The 22,437-nt window shown below is 40.2% G+C and overlaps 1 protein-coding gene across 6 annotated transcripts in view; it reads left to right on the top strand.

The window, feature by feature from the left end:
- The window catches only part of ACTN1 (actinin alpha 1), a 122,464-nt gene that overhangs the window by 62,247 nt on the left and 37,780 nt on the right, over positions 1-22,437 (top strand). For 5 of the 6 annotated variants that reach the window (XM_061611130.1, XM_061611129.1, XM_061611125.1 and 2 more), the window contains exons 2-7: positions 4,753-4,867; positions 7,771-7,890; positions 14,963-15,049; positions 15,826-15,913; positions 18,224-18,302; positions 21,365-21,446. In XM_061611130.1, coding sequence (XP_061467114.1) covers positions 4,753-4,867; positions 7,771-7,890; positions 14,963-15,049; positions 15,826-15,913; positions 18,224-18,302; positions 21,365-21,446 — 571 coding nt within the window. The remainder of the gene's footprint in view (positions 1-4,752; positions 4,868-7,770; positions 7,891-14,962; positions 15,050-15,825; positions 15,914-18,223; positions 18,303-21,364; positions 21,447-22,437) is intronic. The other variant, XM_061611126.1, reaches the window with a different exon arrangement.

Raw genomic sequence — 22,437 nt, 5'->3', positions numbered from 1 at the left:
TGTGTAAGAGACACTTCCTCAAATGCGTGTTCTCAGTTATATTGAAATCGTTACTACTAAATGGTAGTAATTATTATAGAGTACTTAATCATAGAGCCTGACCATCTCTGAGGTTGTGCATCAAAACACAGTTGCAGGCCCCAGGCAGCTATGTGGAGAGTAGAGTGCCCTCAAAATGCAGAGGTTGGTCATCACTGGTTGGTATAAGGGAACAACTGGGAATAGGTAGATAAATTCCTTCTCTTGCAAGTAAGCCAACTGAAATTACACTTCAGGTGACCTGCTGCCAAGATTCTAACTTCTGCTTTTGTGGAAAAGAGCAGGTATTTCACATCCTTTTGACCATGACCTTTTTAAGAAACATTTTTAAAGATATTTTGTTTTAATGGGTTTTAAAGATTGTTTTTATGATGCTTTAAAGTTTTAGTGCTTTTGTTTCCCACCCTGGGCTCCTGCTGGGAGCAAGGGTGGGATATAAATAAAACAATAAACAAATAAATAATAAATAATTACCTCTCTCTCAAATTCTAAATGTCTATTTTCTAAGTTTTCCAACCCAGCACTAGCTGTCTGTTCCATAGCACAGCATGCATAGATCTTTGCATGCATTCATGCCAACCTTGGCTCCTTTGGGTTTTAGTTTATTATTAATACTGTATATAGCCATTGGCTATTACAAAAGCATAAGATAATTATGTACATAAAATATAAAAAGATAAAAACTCAGAATCAAAATTTGGAGTAGCAGTTAAAACAATAATTACATTAAGAGTATTTGACATAGTTGGCTCTGAGCTTCTTCGCAGCCAGAGCAAAGTTGGCGATGGAGAGTATTATGTGTGTTTGATCTGATGATAATAGGAAAACCACTATCTGGGGTCCGCTTAGATCTTTATCCCTGGGGAGCAAAGGTAGTAAAAATTTTGCTCTTGGGGCACAGAAAAGTGGACAAGCTAACATATAATGAGTCAAATCTTCAGGGACCTTACAACCTGATACACAGAGACGGTCTGCGAAAGGAACACCAAGATATCTACCATATAGGTTTGCTGAAGGCATGACCTGAAATCTTAATTCAGTATAAGCTCTGCGAAGAGGAGGCCTCGTCAAAATATCCAAATATGGGGGCCATGCGTGAAAATATCCAAATATGGGGGCCATGCGTGATTAGGTTTGATGGAAGGATACCAAATAGAAAAGGGTGATGTGGTAATTTTCGCTCTGTCTTGTTGTGCAACATGATCGAGAATCTGGTTTCGGAGTAGTTTAAGATTAAGATTCCTAAACGAGCTAACTGTTAGGTGGTAAGTAGGGCCTAAAACCGAAAAATTTGCCGCCCAGCCTCCGTTTTCAAGCTGGTCCTCCCAACATAGCTTGACCAGAGCTTGGAAGTAACTAGTTACAAGTAACAAATTACTTGTAATTCATTACTTTTTTGAGTAACGAGTGGGTAATTCCTTTACATTTTGATTGTAATAGAACTAGGAGTAATTTTACTACTTTTGTGGAGTAATTGTAACATTTCCAGAATTACTTTTGGGCACTATTTGGGGGGAGCAGGGGAAGTGTTCTGCTCCTCTGATTTGTGGATGAAAATCATGTGCCTCAGACTGGGTTTCTGTGTAGTGTCGCTCTTTCCTCATGCTCTGTGGATGGGTAGGAGGCAACGAGGGAGGAGGCGGAGAGTGAGATGGGGTGGAATGGAGAAAACAATTATTTTAAAAAACAGATAGTGGTGGTGAAGAATGGAGTGGAGGGGAAAAGGATCCGGAGGTCAAGAACATGGATAAAGGAGGAGAAGGAGGCAGCAGCAGAATGGAGATAAAGAACCGTGGAGGTGAAAGATGACAACGTACGTGTGTGAGAGAGAGAGAATACTGTGTTTGCACTTGGCCTCCCCCACTCTCTCTGGCTACTGTGCTGCATTTGCAGTGTTTTAACTTTTTTGCATCTCAGGGGGAAATATTTGCTTGAGTGAGTGTTCCTTAGTTGGTGGCAGGGCAGGGTCTGGGAGGTGGTTAAGTGAGAGAGATTATGCTGGCTGGCTGAGTGAGGCACTTGGTTTGACGTGCAAAGATCTGAGCAGTGTCCTTAGCCCCTCCCTACCACCCTTACCAGCGGAGAGACCACCATTGCTATTTTATGAATAAAAATAATTATTCTACTACCTCTGTATGTGTTTGTTTATTTTTAATGTTGTTTTAGGCTACTTAGATGTGCAGCAGCCAAGGCCAGCACCTTGTAGGCGTTTTTTAAAGTAACTGAAATGTAATTGTAGCGATTACTTTGGAGGAAAAGTAAAGTAATCAGTTACTTTCAGAGCAATTGTAATTGTAACGTTAATTACTACTTTTGGGGGGCATGCAACTGTAACTGTAATTTATTACTTTTTAAAAGTAATCTTCCAAGCTCTGAGCTTGACAAGGGAACATGGACTGGCTATTGAAAGTTTCTGCCAATAGCGTAAAAACGCCAGATCTATCCTTGCCGCTAGGGAAGGATAATTCAGTTCAACTCTCAAGTGTGCTGCAGGGGTTCCTTTAGGCAATCCCAGAATTTGCTTAAAAAAGGAGTTTTGAATAGGCTCAAGAGCTGAACGCAAAGAGGGACCCCAGATCTCGGATCCGTACATAATTGACGGGAGGATTTTTGCTGTATAAAGTTTAAGCATTGGTCTTACCAGTTGTCCTCCCCTTGTATAAAAAAAATTCTTCAATTGTCCAAGGGCCCTAAGTGCTTGTAATTTAATGTACGCCAAATGGGGAGACCAGGCCAAGGTGTTACTAATATGGATACCCAGATATTTAAAGGTATGCACCTGTTCTATAATATGGCCATTTAGTTGCCAGGTAGTTTTAGATCTGCTATTTTTTCCGCAGACCATTATTTTAGATTTAGAGTAATTTATTTGTAGGAGTTGGGTATCGCTATAATCTTGAAGGCTGAGGAGCATGTGTCTAAGGCCTATCTTGTTTAGGGACAGCAGGACTAGATCATCTGCATAGAGGAGGGCCGGAATTTTCCTTCCTTTAATTGACGGTGGGAAAAGATCGGGGGAGGCCATTTTCGTGCTCCTTTGGGGGGAAGGGCAGGATATAAATTTTAAAAAATAGATTCACGTGCATGCAATCTGTGGTTTGGGACACTAATCCAACACTGGCATCAGAAAGGGGAATGGAGCAACGCAACCCTGACCCCCTCTGAAAACCACACAGGAAAGCCCTATTCAAACCAAGCAGTTGTTCTTCCCTAATAAGTTGGGGCAATAGGGTAAGTGGGGCAACAGTCATGGCTACAAATCCAGTGTGAATAATATCCATAACAGAGCTCCTGAATCCTTGAAAGCAGCACAGCATGGAGTGGATCAAGTATGGCCTCCCTGGAAGCAGCATGAGGGCAAAAGCCATCTCCCTGCCATTCATCCACTTTAAGGCGTCAAAGGCTTTATTTGAATCAGTACTTGGCAATCCTAGCTTAAATGAATCCTAGTTTTGTCCTGGACAAATGAGTGTGTTCTGTCTTTAGAAGCCTGTTGGAAAACTGTAGGAAGCCTGTTGCATTTGAACCTGTAGAGTGCATTCAGGCTGCATTGGGGAAAATTGCCTTTATCTGTCTGTCTGTCTATTTATTACAGTAGGGCCCCACTCATATGGCAGGTTACGTTCGGGACCCCCGCTGAAAAACAAAAACTGCTGAAAAGCGGAACTCATTGAATAGAATGGTGTGCGATGCCTGAAAACCGCCGCAAAGCGCTGTAAACCAAAGCGCTGTAAAGCGGGGCCCTACTGTATTTGATTTATATCCTGCCCTTCCTCCCAGCAGGAGCCCAGGGCGGCAAACAAAAGCACTAAAAACTTTAAAACATCATAAAAACAACTTTAAAACACATTAAAACAAAACATCTTTAAAAACATTTCTTAGAAAAGCTTTCAAAACATCATCTAAGATTAAAAACATTTTTAAAAATAAGGTTTAAGAACATATTAAAAAGTAATTCCAACACAGAGGCAGACTGGGATAAGGTCTCAACTTAAAAGGCTTGTTGAAAGAGGAAGGTCTTCAATAGGCACCAAAAAGATAACAGGGATGGCACCTGTCTAATATTTAAGGGGAGGGAATTCCACAGGGCAGGTGCCGCCACGCTAAAGGTCTGTTTCCTATGTTGTGCAGAACGGACCTGATAAGATGGTATCTGCAAGAGGCCCTCACCTACAGAGCGCAGTGATTGACTGGGTATATAAGGGATAAGATGGTCTTTCATGTATCCTGGTCCCAAGCTGTATAAGGCTTTGTACACCAAAACTAGAACCTTGAACTTGGCCCGGTAGCAAATGGGCAGCCAGTGCAATTCTTTCAGCAGCGGGGTGACATGCTGACAATACCCAGCCCCAGTGAGCAGACTTGCCACTGCATTTTGCACCATCTGTAGCTTCCGGACCAACCTCAAGGGCAGCCCCACATAGAGCATATTACAATAATCCATCCTGGAGGTTACCAGGCCTTGAGAGTCTTTCCTTGCAAGCACTCATTCTCACTCATGTACATAAAATAGCCTCCCCTGCTCCCCCCCCCCAAAGCTGGTGGTTTCATTTCCAGGACTTTTCTGCCCTGTAGAACTTTAGATATAATTGTTTCCTGACACTAACTCAGTAAACCACAGCATGGGTGCTTTTGCAGTGTTATGGGTTTCTTTTCAGCAGCTCTGTATCTTCTCTTCAGAGATGAATTATTCCCTTTTCTTCTTCCTTTCAGACATTTACAGCCTGGTGTAACTCTCACCTCCGCAAGGCTGGCACACAGATTGAGAACATAGAAGAAGATTTCAGGGATGGCCTTAAACTTATGTTATTGCTGGAAGTTATATCAGGTAAGACAGTCATTATAGGAGGGTTAAATGCTTTGGGCATTTCCCCAGTCTAGCCAGTCTGCTGACATACAGAAACCAACAGCTCAAGCTTTCATAAAAGTACACAAGAAAAAAGCAAATGTGGCCATCATATGTACCAGCATCCCTCATGGGGCTAGAGCAGGAGTGGGAAACCTTTTTGGCTCCACGGGCCAGGTCGTTATCAGTAACAGTCTCGCAGGCCATATTTGACAGGTGAGCAGGGGTCATTCAGCTGTCAATCACATGGCATGATAATGATGTGGCATGACTGACTGGTGGGTTGTCCCAGCCATGTGTTAAAATCCCTTGCGGGAGTTGAAGCCTGCAATTTAAAATGCAGGCTTTCTTCTGATAACAGGTGTAGGATGAGTGGGCGTGGTTTCCCCACAACAGCCTTGGGGGGCCAAATGGGGGGGCCTGGGGGTCACAGTTGGTCCGCAGGCCAGAAGTTCCTCACCCCTGACCTACAGCATAGTTTGAAATCAAAGGAGGGGATCACCTCAAAGATACAAAAGATGGGGATCAACTCATATCCAGTGCCATTAATTGGCGTTAAGCAGCATGCTCAAACAAGTTGCATTTCTCCATGTTGCACCCACTGGCCAAGTATGATGTGTATGTCAGCACTGCTTACACACGAACACACAAATGAGAGGTGCTTGTAACACCCCTTAGGGTTTCCTTAGGGAACCTCCTGTGCAAAGTTTGGTTTATAGTCCTATAGGGCTTCCCAGGTGTGTTTGCTCATTTCCTTGTTTATATCCTTGGGGAAGCAGAGAATGATTCTCCTTCCCATGCTGATACACATGGTTCAGGGTTCAAAATGATGCCGAGTTTTGAAGTGAGGTGCTGAACAGGGAATCCGTGACCCGTGGCTTTCCTTTAAGCTTGCCAGAAACCAGCTGAGTTGAGTCCCTAGCATTATTTATTTTGTCTTGTTTATCCTGTTAGTGAACTGCTCACTCATGCATAGGGAAGGAAAGGAAGCCGAGAGGAAGCCATGTACAGGCCATGATAGGAGGAGGGCAAATGACTGAAGAGAGAATGCCTGGGTGCTTTCAGTTTAAATGTCAATGGCATTTGCCTGCCCAACACACACTTCTTGAGGGTCGCATTCTTGTCTCTTCATCTTTCTTTCTGTACTTTTTTTTTTAATGTGCAGTCTTTTTGAGAGTCTGCACACTGAACCCAGCCAGCATGGAAAGTCCCTTGCTGCGTGTTTGGCGCTGTGGCGTGTTAAATCATATTGCTGGGTCCATGGCATTCTTGATCTCTTCAATGACTCCCCTTTTCCTGTAGGGAAAAAAACTCAGCTTGGAAACCCCTTCTGTTCCATTTAGCAATACAGAATCATACACAGCCCCTTCGCAAGTGTCAGTGATCCCTTTTGAAAGTGTCGGACAAGTGCCCACTTTGTTGTGGCATCGTGTGGTGAAAAATGCCATGACCACAGAAGGAGAGTCAATAGGTTCTTGTCAGAGGAAAATAGGGCTGTTGTTCTGTCTCTCTCAACTTCAGTTTTCGTTGGTTTTGGCTGGAGTTCAAAGTAAATGCTAAGTATAAAGTCTGGGCACACAGTGTTTTAAAATGAAAGGGTAAGTAACAGCAGGAAAGCAAGAATCTTTTGCAACACAAGTGGGTCTGATGTATTGGACCACCACCCCTGCTCCAAAAAATAAGCTTTCATTCATACCATGCTACAGCATTTTTACTGAAGGCTTCTTGTCTTGAGACATACATTTGTCTGCTATTTTTAAAGGTGGTGTTGGTAATATACACATACACTTCATACAAAAAGTCCTGTGGGAAGCAACCCTCTGTATTGTGATATACCTGTGTTAACCGCTACACTTCTGCATTTAGTTAAAAGTATGCACATACTATCAGCATGAAGACAACTGAGTGCAACATTTGAAGCACTTGGTTTTGTTTTGGCTGGGTTGCTATACCTATCCAGCACAAGAGACGTAGACCTTTATTTTTTTACTGGAAAATAATACTTTGCTACTTTTGAAGTATAATTATAATCTCCATATTAGGGCAGTGGTCACTAACCTGTGGTTTATTTATTTATTACATTTATATACTGCCCCATAGCCGAAGATCTCTGGGCAGTTTACAGCAATTAAAAACATTAAAAACAAATATATAAATTTTAAAACACAAAAAACAATTTAAAAACACAATTTAAATTTTTTAAAAACAATTTAAAACACATGCTAAAATGCCTGGGAGAAGAGGAAAGTCTTGACCTGGCACCAAAAAGATAACAGTGTTGGCGCCAGGAGCACCTCATCAGGGAGATCATTCCATAATTTGGGGGCCACCACTGAGAAGGCCTTCTCTCTTGTTGCCATCCTCCGAGCTTCCCAACTTGCATCAGCCCCAGCCAGCATGACCAATGTCAGGAATGATGGGAATTGCAGTCCAGCAACTTCTGGAGGGCTACAGATTAGCCAAGCCTGCATTAGGGGAAGATATGTGATACAGTCCTCCTGGAATTATACCACTTGAGAGTGCTAGTCTGCTGGTTGCATATTTAACTATTCACTTTCTGAAATACTCCTCACTTGTGGAATGCTGTTGTGTCAGAATGAAGATTTTAGCCTGGTGCTTTCATTGATGTGCCAGTTTCCTATGGGGGGGTTGTTCTGGAGAAGTATTCAGATGTACCATCTCTGAAATGGTACAGTCTTGGAGTGCATAACATCTCAAATCTGAACATATCCCTGTAGATTGCTGTAGTGGTTTTGCAATGAAAGATAAACTGAAGGTTTTCCAAGGTAGACTCTGTTATTTCATTTGTATAGAAGCTGTTTACTGATATGGAATGAAAAAGTTCATTGAAAAAGTGGCACATTTTCTCTTTTCTGTCTGACTAGGTGAACGTTTGGCTAAACCAGAAAGAGGCAAAATGCGAGTGCACAAAATCTCAAATGTGAACAAAGCCCTGGATTTCATTGCTAGCAAAGGAGTCAAGCTGGTATCCATTGGAGCAGAAGGTAAGCAGCAACCAACTCCAGTGGGATCATATCAGTGAGTCCTAATACTACCAATATGATTACAGGAACTGGCCCACTTTTCCACTGCAAGGTGATGGTTCACTTCTGTGGTGGTACTTTTTGTGGAATCCTGGCAGTTCAACACACATGGTTAGCAAGCAAAGATTCTGAATCTTGCAGGGGACTGCAGTTAATGATATTACATACTGAGTCCACTTGCAAGCCTGGGTTCTACTGGCTCTCCAACAAGTAGATTCTACCAGAGTACAGAAGGGCATGGAATAAAAGTGCACTAAATATTTGATACAGTACACTACCTGTAAATCTTGTATTTTGAATCCCTGTGTGATTTTATTTATTTACCGCATGTATTTATTGAAATTTTCCCTCTGTGGTTTATGAGAGCTAGAAACCTGCAGAACATGGGTATGAGAGTCTGGTTTGCCTATAAATTATCCTTGTAATGCTTCAGATAGAGGTGTGTTGTCCAGCTCCTTCTGATGCTTTCATACACTTCCTAGAGAATTATTATGCCTGGCTATTCTTGAGTTGTAGGCTAGGAAGGCAGGGAGAAGGAGAGGAGAGAGGGAGAACTTAGTAGTATTCCCCTGTCCATTTCAAAAGAGGCATTGTTCACATTTTGCCATAATCCACTGATTCAAGAACATAGTGAATGAAAGCTCCATTCTTGCATCTGGAAGTTGGCATAGATATATATCATGTGGCTTTCCAAAAGTGAAACTCAGATGGAAGCATTAATGATATGTATGATTACAAGCTGGGGGAGGGGAGGTCACTGATCTCTGTGGAATGGCCAATGGGTAGGAATAAGAACATGGGAACAGAAATAGGGTGTGTGTACGAATAAGGGGTACTTTAAGGTTAAGATAGAGGTTTGGTATATCTGTATTTGGAGAGTTTGTACATTATTTCTTAATTTTAGCATGAAATATAGCAGGAGGGTGGGCTGTACCTATGTGTTTCATGAATATGGTTTGTTTCTTCCAACTCAAACATATAGAAAAGAAAGAATCTAAAATGTTCATGTAAGAATAAATGCATGCTTAGTGTGCGGATTCCTGTTTCCTACCTGCCGCCCCCCTCTTTGTAGGCATTTCATTTTGTATCAAGATTGTATCACAGCATTTTAGTGGGCATCTGGGGTTGACTGACAGCTTTCTGGTACAATGACTGCCCAACGGAAAGGCTTTTAAACTTTTCCAGACTATGAATTTTAAAGGGTCTTAAATTAAGACTTTAAAAAGCTGTCACTGTTGTAAACAAGAAAATAAAAATTAATGAGGCAGGCAGAATGTATTTAATGTGGCTCAGGCAGGAAAAGCCACATCAGGCAGGTAGTGTTTAATGAGAAAATCATCTTGGGTTAGTACAGAAGTTCTGTGTTTGGGTGGGTTTTTTTAATCAACCTTAACAGCAGGGTTTTTTGTCAAAGCTGTACCATGTTGTTGTATATAACAGAGCTTGGAAAAGTTACTTTTTTGAACTACAACTCCCATCAGCCCCAGCTAGCATGGCCACTGTATTGGGCTGATGGGAGTTGTAGTTCAAAAAAGTAACTTTTCCAAGCTCTGGTACATAATCTTGGACCCAAAATCTCCACCAAATAGCAACTGTAACATCACAGGTTTGAGAAAACAGACATACAGAATTGATCCTGTAATGGCATCATCAAAATGGCTTTCTATGTGGTGAAAAAGAACAAGTATGAGAAACAGCCACTGAGAATTAGAAGTGGCTATGATGAAATTATACTGATATAACCAAAGTCCCTGTACAAAATGGGTAAAAGGAAGCTGTTCCCTTGTGTAGTTTGCAAACCATTTTCCATCAGTCAATGAGCTTTTCATCCTTCCTGGATTCTGATGAGCTGCACACCAGAAGTCCACATTTGATTATTAAATAGTTTGCAGTGTAGAGTTACATACTATTGAGACAAGTAAAGATAGCATTTTCATTTTCCCATTACTGCATTTCTAACATATAAAAAAGCTAACATCTTTTCAAACTCTTGAGCCCTGCTTCAATGGTGTAACTCTGAAACCCAGCTATGTAAGCAAGGAGAAAATTAAGCTTTTAGGTTACAGTAACATAACAGTTTTGGCTGATCAAAGCCTCTTACCACTTCAGCATAGGGAGCAATGTAAACATGCAAGCTTGGCTGGCTGTTATTAGATAGAAGAGACCTGTGGTTTGCAGCATTAAAAGCATATATATCTCAATCATTTAAAGCCAAAGCCAAAACAAACATATGTTCTAGCTTACATAAGCTTATTTATAATGTTTTCAGGCTACCTTTCATGTTTCTTATAGTCCTCAGGCTAGAATGAAGCTCTTTATTTCATCTGCAATCCATGCACCATTTAATTTTAATTTTCAGGACTAATTGCCTATTACTCTGAACTGTTATCATTCCTATTTATAGTTTCCTTGTTATATTGTATTTTATGTGTATTTTATTGTGCTGCATTTACTGCAACTGATTTGTACGTCGCCTAGAGTGGCCATTGGCCAGATAGGCGACACATAAATTAAATTATTATTATTATTATTATTATTATTATTATTATTATTATTATTATTATTATTATTATTATTATTATTAAAGGAACCACTGGGTACTTAACATCCTAATGCTGTGGAATGTTACTGTGTGCAAGGCAATGGGTGAAATAAGGCTAGGTATCATGGTCTTGTGCTAATGAAGCCTTCATCAACCTGGTGCCCTCCAAATGTTTTGGACTGCAACTCCCAAGTTGGTGAAGGCTGTGCTCATGCACCATTGAGAGTCATCTTGCTGTCTTGCAGCAGCAGAGAACTAGGGCAAAACAACAGTACTGGCTTGAGCTGAAAAAGGCCCTGCATAGGTTTTGATACAAGTGAAGGGGGGCATGGTGGAGGTTGGACAAGTGAATGGACTCAGTACAAACGTACCCATGTGACTGGGCGAAAGGAGATTGCACCAGTGGAAGTGCTGGGGCAGCAGCCGCACCAGCCCTATAGGATGAATTCCGAGAAATCCTTGTCCCATTGACACCAGTGGGATGAAGCTGCCAGATATTTTGCCTTACCTAAGCCTTTGGTTTTTAGTGCCCTTGTGCCTTCTAACTGTGTAAGAAAAATGCTGGGATAGCCAGAGTTTGTATTACCTTTGAATGTGCCTCTTCAGAATTTGAGAGCTGAAACAGAATGTACTATGTGAAAACGTTTCAGTAGTGCAATTCATTTTAAAACACGTAGAGTAGGCAATTTGATAGGCATATTTTTGGTCTTCTGTCCCTTAGAGTAAGAGGTATATACATCACATTTTTTTCTTCCTTTAGGCTTAAGAGTGGGATTCATACACTGTAGTTTAAATGTGCAAAGGATGTTGAATGGCTGTTGGACATGAATCATAAAACAACAGTAGTGAGCTCTTGTAAAACTGTGCTTCCTTACCCACCATTTCGTCCTGGCATCTGTATTTGTAGAATCAACCCCCTTTCTCCAGGGTAGCAAGTGGTTGAACTGTCTCTGAAAGTACATGCAAAGTGCCAAGAAGTAATATAGTTCCTAACAGTGGGTTTTCAGGTTATCATTTGAATCTAGAATAGAGGAAGGAAACTAATCTACACTCGCAAGGGTTAAGATTACCGGGTTGGGAATGTAGTGGCATTTCAGGATCTTGTTCTTTCCAACCACCAGGTTTCATTCTAAAATATTCCATATTTGTTGCTCTTCCAACTGGCCACCAAAGATATGGAAATGCTATCCTTATTTGCATATCCTGTTAGCAGAGAATAGTTGTAACAAACGCAATGGGATGGAAACATACTCACTTATGCACAACATTTTTTGTCTCCTGTTACTGACTGCAAAGCCTCATCTGTTCTGGTTTTTTAAACAGCTCTGCCTTCCTCACTGAATATGGATTTCACTGAGAATCTTTGCTTCCTAATAATGCTGTAAAAAGCAGCCTGTGGCTATTAATAAAGAAGAGATGCTTCAAGTATATATGGATATTTGTTTCTGAGGCAAGATTAAAATATCTGCTCCAGCAAATTAGTGTCTTGAACATTCTGAAGGATGGGGAATACTTTTGTGTTTGTTTTGTTTTTCTTCTGGAATCACTTTAATTTGTATTGGAAAAGAAAGGGTTGCAATCTAGAAAATTTTTGCTAAAATTGAGTACTAAGTTTCATCATACGGCTAAAATGGTTTATGCCCGCTATGACTGGTAATTTGGGGAGCAAATAAGGAGCGTTGCTGCTTATGTAACGAGGGAGTACCGGAAACTCTTTCCCATGTCTTTTTAGCTTGCCCGCTATATATACAGGATCGACATAAATTCATTTCCCCAATTACAGCAAAGTACTCTAACAATTCTCCTGGTGAGCTTATTACCTATCTCCTAAGTGGCAAAAATGAACAACACATGAGAGCAGTAGCAAAATATGTGTATGTAGCTCAGCTTAAACGATCAAAATTATTACAATTATATTATGTCTATAAAGTTTTTGGAATATTGTCTTTTCTTTGATGAATTTTATTTGCTGTAATATCAAATACTTATCCTTCTGTGTATAATTTAAAAACTAGAGAATTTAACCACATTGCTATTTCGTTCTTATGCGATGATCAATCTCCAAGTAATGTATAGTATCCTAACCCATTTTATTTCTCTTTGTATATACAAATGTAGTTCATTTTAGCTATTTTATTTGAATGGGTCTTTGACTGCAAATAAACTTTGATTGATTGATTGGGGAGCACCTCTAACAGACAGTAGCTTATTGGGTGGTGTCTTAAGCTTATTGAAAAGAGCAGGAGCTTAACTGGAATCCCTGAGTGGCAGGTTGAGGAAGAGAGCGGACACAACCTTTTTCTCTCTCTCTTCCCCAACCCCAGTATCCTCAGAAGGCTTTTCCCAGGCAGTGATGACTTCATTAGTAGTAGCTGCTGAACTACCTGTTAAGTGTAATTATGTGCAGAGGCACTGCATGGCATCAATTAACATCCAGCATTTTTTTTTAATTGTGAAATGATAAAAATCCTCATATGAAGAATAATAACCATAGAAGGTCTTTCCGGCAGTTCACGCTGTGAGAACAGGAAACACTTAATATGTCATGAACCGGGGAGAAGATGCAAATGGACATTAGAACAAAGAAACCAAATTGCAACAAAACAGATAATATACAGTTGAACCCTGTGATGTTTTTCTTCCTGCTTAATGATTGCAGATCTTGATGACAAAGCGGGTATTCGTTACTGTTTGTAACTTCAGTGCAACACATCATCCCTCTGTGGTTTAATTTGCATCACATTCCTGGCACCAGTTGTCTTGTAAATGTGCAGGCACTCTTTGAATTGTTGGTGCCCAGGCTACACTTGCCCAAAATAATATTTTTGTTTTATTGCCATCATATACCAATAGTGACCTCAATTCTCCCTGTGCCTGTCCCAGTGCAACTAAAATGGCCTCACCCATAAACAGAAGGAAGGTATAAGTGGACTCTGGGGGACCTCAAGGCTTGCAGTAGTTCATGAAAATATTTCTAAATCTTTGGGGTGGGGTGGGGAGAGAAAGAAGGAACCCACAATAGCCCAGTGAGGATTGAGCAGTGGGCATGGAATGCTGACTGACTGTTGGGGTAAGAATGGAAGGAGGAATGGGCTGGAATGGCTGGATCTCTAAACATAAGAAGGTCACACTGCAACATCTTGTTGCAGGACCCACTGAGAGCAATCTCCTAATGCTAGTAACCAAAACAGCACCATTCAGGGAAGTATTACACCAATTAAAATTAAGAAACGTAAGTAAATCTCTAAGTAACAAATGTTAGAGAGGATGTGACACACTTGATACCTTTCTGCATCTTTGGTAGGATTGTCCCAGAATCCAAAGTTTTTGCTGAATTAAAAGTAAACATATTACAGCTACTCCCTAATTTAGTCTGATTGGCTATATTTGATGGTGACAATGTGAATTTGCTTCATAAAGACTTAACAATACACTTTATGGTAGCAGCAAGACAATTAATACATGAACACTGGAAAACTGGAACTGGACTAACTCTTCACAGGTGGTGTCACAATGTCTGGCAAGCGGCACTGGCAGAAAAACTCATTGATAGTCTAAAAATTGCCAGAGGACAAAAAAGTGACTTTGAAGTGGTGTGGTTTATCTTCATTTCTTTCATAAATACCTCGCAATCAACTCCAAAACTCTTTGTGGCCCTTTGTGAAAGGACTCAATCAATTAACAAAATGAATCTACCAAAGGACAGACTCAGTTTTGGACTTTTGTATACTTCTGTTTGTGATCTTTTTACTGGTTATTTGTTTTACTGGTTTATTTGTTTGTATTATAAAAATATAAATAGAAATATTCACAAAACAGAGGGAGGTATTAGCAGACTTGGGGAAACCCCAATATTTACAGTACAAAAAAACTCTGGGGGGAAAAAACCCTTATGAGTTTGTTTGCTTTTTTAAAATCCCAGAATGTTCACTGACTCTTTTGGGGGGTGGATGGGGGCAGTGGAAACCTGATGGGAAGAGAGTTTCGGCTATGGGGCAGTATACAGATGTAATAAATAAATAAGTCAGATTTGGGTGAAGTGGCTGGAATCCTGGAACTGAGCTGTCATTTTGTTGCATGTCCCACTTGCTTTACCTAATTCTGAAAAAGGCACACTTGTGCTTGGTCTTCCAAAGTTCCAGAGAATCTTTCAAGCTTAAGAATCTTTCAAGCGTCTGTGTTGGAATTGCTTTTTAATATGTTTTTAAACCTTTTTCCTTTTTTTTACAAAGAGATGTTTTTAAAGTTTTTAAAAAAAAATTTTTATAGATGTTTTGTTGTAATATATTTTAAAGTCTGTTTTTATGATGTTTTAAAGTGTTTTTAGTGCTTTTGTTTGCCACGCTGTGCTCCTACTGGAAGGAAGGGCGGGATATATCTCAAATAAAGTAGCAAGTGATTCGTTCTTCTGCTGGATTAATAGTACATTATCTTAAAATATCTGCTGATGTTACTTTTAGTCGTTCAACTATTGATTTTACTCTTTTGCAGAAATTGTTGATGGGAATGCAAAAATGACCCTTGGAATGATCTGGACTATCATTCTCCGTTTTGCCATTCAGGATATCTCAGTGGAAGGTACATCCCAATGTGCCCTCATCCCTCACAAAGTACTTGTGGGATATTTTGCATGTTACATATTTCCTAAATCAAATTATGTGAGACCCACATGTAGGTCAGCATCACTGACTGTCATATACTGAGGGAAAATGTTGCTCCCAGCGCATGATCCAGGAAACAGCAGTTGATGTTTCTACTTGCTTAATGGTGCTAGCACAATCAAAACATGCTGACTATATTTACAAAGACAAAATTTTGGGATCAGGGACTTCTAGATTCTGGAATCCCCTTGAGTTCTGATGACTTGCCACATAGGATTGCTGACTCCAAATAGGATTGCTGACTCCAAAGTACAGACCTGCAAGTTTATTTATTTAAAGACACTACAGACCATTTCCCTGATCTGGAAGATCATCTTGACTGGTCCAACAGGCAGAAATGTGAAGTGATGAGTTGTGCTCAAAGGATTCCAGAGAACAACTGAGAGAATTATATTGCCATAGGCCTACAACTTAAAAAAAAAATTCCTTTCTTTTTGTGTCGATACATATCCCTCCCATAAGTCATGTCCATAGATTTCATTGGGTCTGCACTGAGTAGACCTTAGTTGGATATATACAGACCACACATGCAACTCCACTATTGCAGAAGAGAGATGGGAGTGGGGAGGATCAGGTCACCACACTTATTTATTTTGACAAGACTGTCTTGAATTTTGATATATCAGTTGAAGCCTGTGTAACTCTAAACATTGTCACAAAGGTTGGCTAATACTTTTGTCTTTTGCTCCCTAGAGACATCTGCTAAAGAAGGGCTTTTGTTATGGTGTCAGAGGAAGACAGCCCCATACAAAAATGTGAACATCCAAAATTTCCATATTAGGTAATGTAAAGGTGAATGGCAGCAGCCTGTGGCTTGTAATCTTGCATGTTCTAGAGGGTTTGGGTGCTGCTTGGTGCTTAGCTCAACTGTTTTTAACAACAAAGTTAAGAACATTTACAGCAGACTTACCATTGCAGTCTATTGGGGGGGGCAATTGTACTCTGAAAGCCACCGTACCAGCTCAGGGTAAAAGGACTGAGATTGGCTGAAGGCTTCTTACCACACTGTATTTGGCACACAATAATGTCTTTATTATCCTCATGTCTGATGTAAATTAAAATGCTTGTGCTGCGTTTATTTTGTACTTCCAGGTTTGTGGATACAACCATGTACAGGCCCAGTTCAGACATACATACCCAGCATCCTAAACCATAGTTTAGCAAGCCAGGAATGAGTGTCACCCCATGTACCACCTCCCTGCCCCTCCATCACATCTCATTCCTTCATTGATGCACCAATCATCAATGTCTGAAACAAAGAACTGGCTTAATGCCACTTTACTACCAGGATCTTAAACCACATTCAAATGAGGAACCATAATTGTTAAGTGTAGTTTCAGCTAAATGATGCCTTAGGAAGCTGGGAATATAAGTGTCCAAATGCTGTAGTGTTGGGCCTAGGGATGGGATCTGTCAGCCGGTGCCAGTTCAAAAGCATTCTGTTGACCTAATAGGCTAGTATCAATTTGAAATGCTTTTACTTATCTGTTGTTTCCCTTGCAAAAAATATTAATATTGATTCTTTAAAAGAAATATTGATAATTTTGAAAGGAATTATCAATATTTTGAAAGGAAATATCAATAAATGAAAGGAAATATCAATAAATGAAAGGAAATATCAATAAAATTATAGTTCTTAATATCAAATTGGGCAGAATTCTAGAATTCCCTAGTTGGGGCTATATAAAGATATGGAGATAATGTAATCCTGTTCTTGTGTTTTCATCAGGTGGAGGGGTCCCCTTTTGCCTGTCATTAGCAGGGGTAAAGAAGCACCCTCTACTTGATGTACAAACTTGATTTGTACTGGGCTGTTTCCTGATTGCACACAGTGCAGTTATATGTGACTGAACATTTCCATCACTCTGAGAGCCTTTTTTCTATACATATTTTTGTATATGTAAATCTTTAAAGGCTGAATTTCAAAATATATTGATGTTTTAACAATATATTTTCTCAGTGACAGAGATTCTGGAACATTAGAATTGCTGAAAAATGACCAGAGAGCTTCGGCTATGGGGCGGTATATAAATGTAATAAATAAATAAGAATGTGCCTTATACCAAATCATTCATTCATTCATTAGATTTCTGTCCTGCTGTTTCTCCCAGCAGGAGCCCAGGGCAGCATCCATCTAGTTCAGTGTTGGTCCATCTAGTTCAATATTGTCCACACCAACTGACAGCAGCTGTCCAGATGATGACATTGCCAGCCCTAACTGAAAATTCTGGGGATTGAACCTGGGACCTTCTCCATGAGAAGCAGATGCTCATATTTGTGCTTCCTTTCCCTCTCTCTCCTTTTGAGCCATTGTAACGCAAATGATCAATATCAACCTGCCAAAAATTCATAAGGGGCAAGAGCAAAGAGAGCAGTTACATTTTGAAGCTCATAAAGAGGTTCTGTGGTTGTTATTTCCTCTCCTCATAAGTTCCGTTAAGTTCTGTGTGAAGGCAAGAGATGGCATGTTGTGTTAGATACTGCATATAATATATCACCTTGCCCCTGATATTTTAAATAAACTCATGTGATTATTTTTCCAAGTCTGTCAAACAGTGAGAAAATGCATATTAAAACTCATTTACCAGGGCAATCCAATAGCGAACAGTGAAAGAGATACATTTTTTGGGTTGCATTCAGCTAAGTCCTACTCAGAATAGACCTACTGAAATGAATGAACATAATGTAGCCTTGTCTATTAACTTCAATAGATCTACCCTGAGTAGGATTAGCATTAAATACCATCCTAAATTGTAGGGTTGGTATTCCACACTAGTCCTTCTCAGAAAACTGTTATTCTTCAGTCTCATTTGACACCACTATTCTTAGAACTTTTCTTACTGAAAGTTTTGTAGTTGGCATTGTGGAAGAACTTGAACTGAAACAGGTGGAACACACACATGTTCACATACTTACTGAGTACTGAACAAAAAGCAAATGAAACCTAAATATAATAATTCTAGGACAATTGCATTCCATGTGGCCCATGGTCTGCATGAGGAATACTGCTGATTCTAGATGTATTCTCATCGAGTTGTGGCTTTGCTATTCCTGGATGAATGTAATTAATAGTGTCCCATCTCTCTCACAGCTGGAAGGACGGCCTTGGTTTCTGTGCCTTGATTCACAGACATCGCCCAGAACTCATTGACTATGGAAAGCTAAGAAAGGTACATTTTTATGTTTTGGGATGTTCGAAGTTCAGATGTCCTGGGAAGATGAAAACCTGTGCTGGCAACTTAGATAACTACTGTAGCTTGTCCATAAGATGGAGCAGTGAAAGGAGGTCTCTAAAGAGTTCAGATGTATTGGTTTACCTGATTCTTGCCAGTTAGTCCCTGATGGAGATTTAGTCTAGCAGCAAGTCAGGAAGTCTTTGGATTTTGCAAACATGACTTGGGTATTTCCCAAAGTCAGACCGATGAACACTGGCATATTGAGCTATACCATATTGGAAACGCATGTTTTCTTAGATTAACTGAGCTTATCCACCCAGGTGAATGCTGGGCTTGACATCCAAGGAGAAAGCATGTAGGGGTACTTAGCCCAGTGGTGCCTTTTTGTAAACCTTAGTGGAAGGAACAATTGTAGTTCCTTAGTGGAATGCACAGTTAGTGGAGACTTCTATCACTTGTACAAAATTGCATGTTTAGCTGCAAGACTAAGCTATGATTGTGAGCTCTTGGCGGACTGGGCCATTAACTTTCAGAAAAGCTGTTGTAAGCTGGTGTGAGCCATACAATAAGGTAGGATATAGATCAAATAAATACTCCTTTGCTTGCCCTGCTTAAATCATGATAGATAAGGACTAGGGAGGACTAGAAAAGTAAATTCTGCTTTTAGGGAGATTTGGAACTGTGTGCATCAAAAGATGCATCAAATATTATTTCCCACTATCTTGTACAAGTTAAGTTGCTGTATCTCAATGGTAAGCCATGAATCTGATCATCTTGTCTATCAAGGAAACTGGATGAAAGACAGATGTTACGTTTTCCTCCAGTAATGTAAGAAGCATGACATTTTGGTCAGGAAAAGTAGCATTTAGTGTGTGTGTGTGTGATTGGCACCTCTAATCCTGATTATTTTAACAACAGTAACCAAAAACTACATTTTGCTAGGTGAGTTTCCTTCCATCTCTGACATAGTTAACAGCATCTGCTCATTCTTCCTACCCTGCTTCAACAGTTTTGCTGATTTGCTGTTGATAGAAAGGCAAAGATTGGTGACATTGTCATAATTGCCATGGCAACATCATATGATGTGAAGTTAGAACTTACTGCTAGGAGGAAAAGATGTTTATACGAGTCAGCATTTTTAAATTGAGGTAGGCATGAAGCAGTAAAAGAATCTAGCATTAATTTCCCATGTCAGCAAAAACAGAATGCATGCAAGAATGTTTTTTTGTTAAAAAAAATTGACAACATTGTTAGCTACCAAAAATGAAATGATCCTTATAGTAAGCTCCATTTCCCCCCTTTTCATAGCTACACCTGAGCATACCATGGCTCTGTGTGTGTGTGTGTGCACGTGTGTGTGCGTGTGTGTGTGTGAGACTTCCTGATAACAATAGTATATGCTGTATAGTACTTTGGGAAGGATTCCATAACAATTACTATTCTCCTTATTGGTGCAATTCTTTGCACACTTACCTCGGTGTAGGTCTCATTTAACTCAGTGGAACAGGCTATAAGGCATGAAAAAATTGTTTTGATATCCTCAAATATTAGTAAGACAAACAAAGTTAGACATGTCAACTAACAATCTTCCTCTGCGTAGAAAAAAGACAGAACAAAGGAAAACCAGTAGGGGAAGTTAATCAAAGCTTCATCCTCACTAACTGGTTTAACGTTCACCACGGGAGGGCCCATTTAAGCAAAAGGCCAATGGCATACACATTTGCTTCAATAGTTCTCAGTCAGATGATTCAATTGGTTTTCCAGTTGGCCTGCTCCCATTTTACCAAACAGGAGAGAATAGAGTGGGGATTTTGCTTGTGTGTGTATGTAGGGGAGGGGTTCTCATACTGGGCCAACCCAAGTCAAGGCGTTAAAAGGGTTTGTACCTTTTTCAGTTGCAACTAACACAAAACAAGGATAGACAGCTAAGCTGGCAGCTCTCATGCTCAATGTTGTTCCAGGAAGCAAGCAGACTAGTGGAAAGGGAAGATCACAGGATCTGCGGCATCCTTTTCAAGCTCCTTAATGGTATTACAGAGAGGCCTTTTACAAAATACACATAGCCCTCATAAGATTGTATTCATCGTAACGCTAAGTAGATAATTCCTTCAGCGCAAGGAATTTTCCTTGTGCAATGGAACATTCTCTCTCCTCCCCCTTGCACCCCTTAAATCTGTTCTGGGGTTCCCCCAACCCTCCAGAGCAAATTTGGGGATGGCACAGGGGGGAGGACAGTGGGAAACCCTGATGCGCTAGCATTAACTTTAGCACCAATGCAACTAGTTAGTTGAATATTGCCTATAGTTGCCTTTTATCACATTCATGGGGTGGTGATGATGGAAAATGGGGATATGCCAGCACTCCACCACCTAGTTCAAGCTTTGTTTCCCTATTGACAACTTGAAAATTGCTGATCGTCTTGGAAGACCCTTTAATGATTTTTCTCTGTGTTGCAGTTATTATAACGCACTGTGGTGGATGCCGTATGTTTTTTAAATTGTATTTTATTGCTTCTTTTATTTCTTATATTGTATTTTATGGCATTACTATTTGCATTACACAGTATTCAAACAGTAATACAATAAAATACAATATAAAAAATAATCGTATAATCTTATACAATATAAGAAGCATTAAAGATGATATTAACCATCAATATAAATATTTCACAGGAACATGCCACAGACCACCTGAATGAAGTCTGAGGACTGCTTGTGGTCCATGGAGCACAGTTTGGGAACCCCTGACCAGAGCTTGGAAAAGTTACTTTTTTGAACTACAACTCCCATCAGCCTCAGCCAGCATGGCGCTGGCTGGGGCTGATGGGAGTTGTAGTTCAAAAAAGTAACTTTTCCAAGCTCTGCCCCTGACCTAGTTCACTCAATGCAAACAATCTGGGCAGGGGATGTTAAATGGATAGTTACTGTATGTGGTATATGCAACAGGTTAATGCTGGAGTTATGTCTGGAAGAGGACTCCAGTGATCTCATCTAGTATTAAATTCTTTCTTCTGTCATATATTTACTTATTGCTAACTTAAACTGTTTCTTTCCTAGGATGATCCTCTCACTAACCTGAATACAGCTTTTGATGTGGCTGAAAGGTACCTAGATATCCCCAAGATGTTAGATGCAGAAGGTAAAGTAGAATCCAATTTTGATTGATTTCCCCCCTTCCTTCCAAAGAAATTTGACAAACTTTCAACATATACTTGATCTTCCAAATGTTTCCCCTCCTTATCGAATATTTAGGCTAGAATAAGTCCTCCTACATGTTATTGCTGTAGCATTGGAATTCCTTTTGGTTAGCTGGATCCTATCCTGATAACCTTTGAATAGTAGAAAAACATGGGATGTGCAGATAGTGCAAGTTTCTATGTCAGGGCCCCTAGAGAGGAGCAGCATGGATATGGGACCTTCTAACATGATCTGCCACATAATTCTGTTCAAAAGTTACCAGGGTGACATGAGATCTGACCATAATGGAAGTAGGCTCTATACATCACCAAAAATGTATCAACCAGACCTATGATGAGTAATAGCAGGGTTTTGTTTATGCTTTCTCCCATATAAGCCTGGTGTGTTCTATATTTCCCCAAATTGCTCTGGAGCTTGTTTTTGTAGAATTAAGTTATAACTGGACACCTGTTTTGGGCTGGGCTGGGGACTCCACCAGGGACAAACAAGCTGAATTCTCAACAAACAGCAAAAGGCATAGTCACTCTACAGTACATAATGACAGGGGGAACCAAAGGCAGATCATCATGCATTATCTCCCACATATTAGTTATGTTTTGCTGGGCATTTTATTCCCTGAGCCACCACACGTATTCATCAAAACGAAGGGCTCCAGCACGTGACCACTGTAACCTTCAGTTCTCCGTACCTAGATTCCTGGGTACAGATGTTTGTTGTTGTTGTTATGTGCCTTCAAGTCAATTTCGACTTATGGCAACCCTATGAATCAGCAACCTCCAGTAGCATCTGTTATAAACCACCCTGTTCAATCTTGTAAGTTCAGGTCTGTGGCTTCCTTTATGGAATCAATCCATCTCTTGTTTGGTCTTCCTCTTTTTCTACTCACTTCTTTTTTCCCCAGCGTTATTGTCTTTGCTAGTGAATCGTGTCTT

The sequence above is a fragment of the Rhineura floridana genome, chromosome 2 (assembly GCF_030035675.1).
Source record: "Rhineura floridana isolate rRhiFlo1 chromosome 2, rRhiFlo1.hap2, whole genome shotgun sequence".
Classification (NCBI taxonomy): Eukaryota; Metazoa; Chordata; class Lepidosauria; order Squamata; family Rhineuridae; genus Rhineura; species Rhineura floridana.
This window is presented reverse-complemented; position numbering and strand designations above follow the sequence as displayed.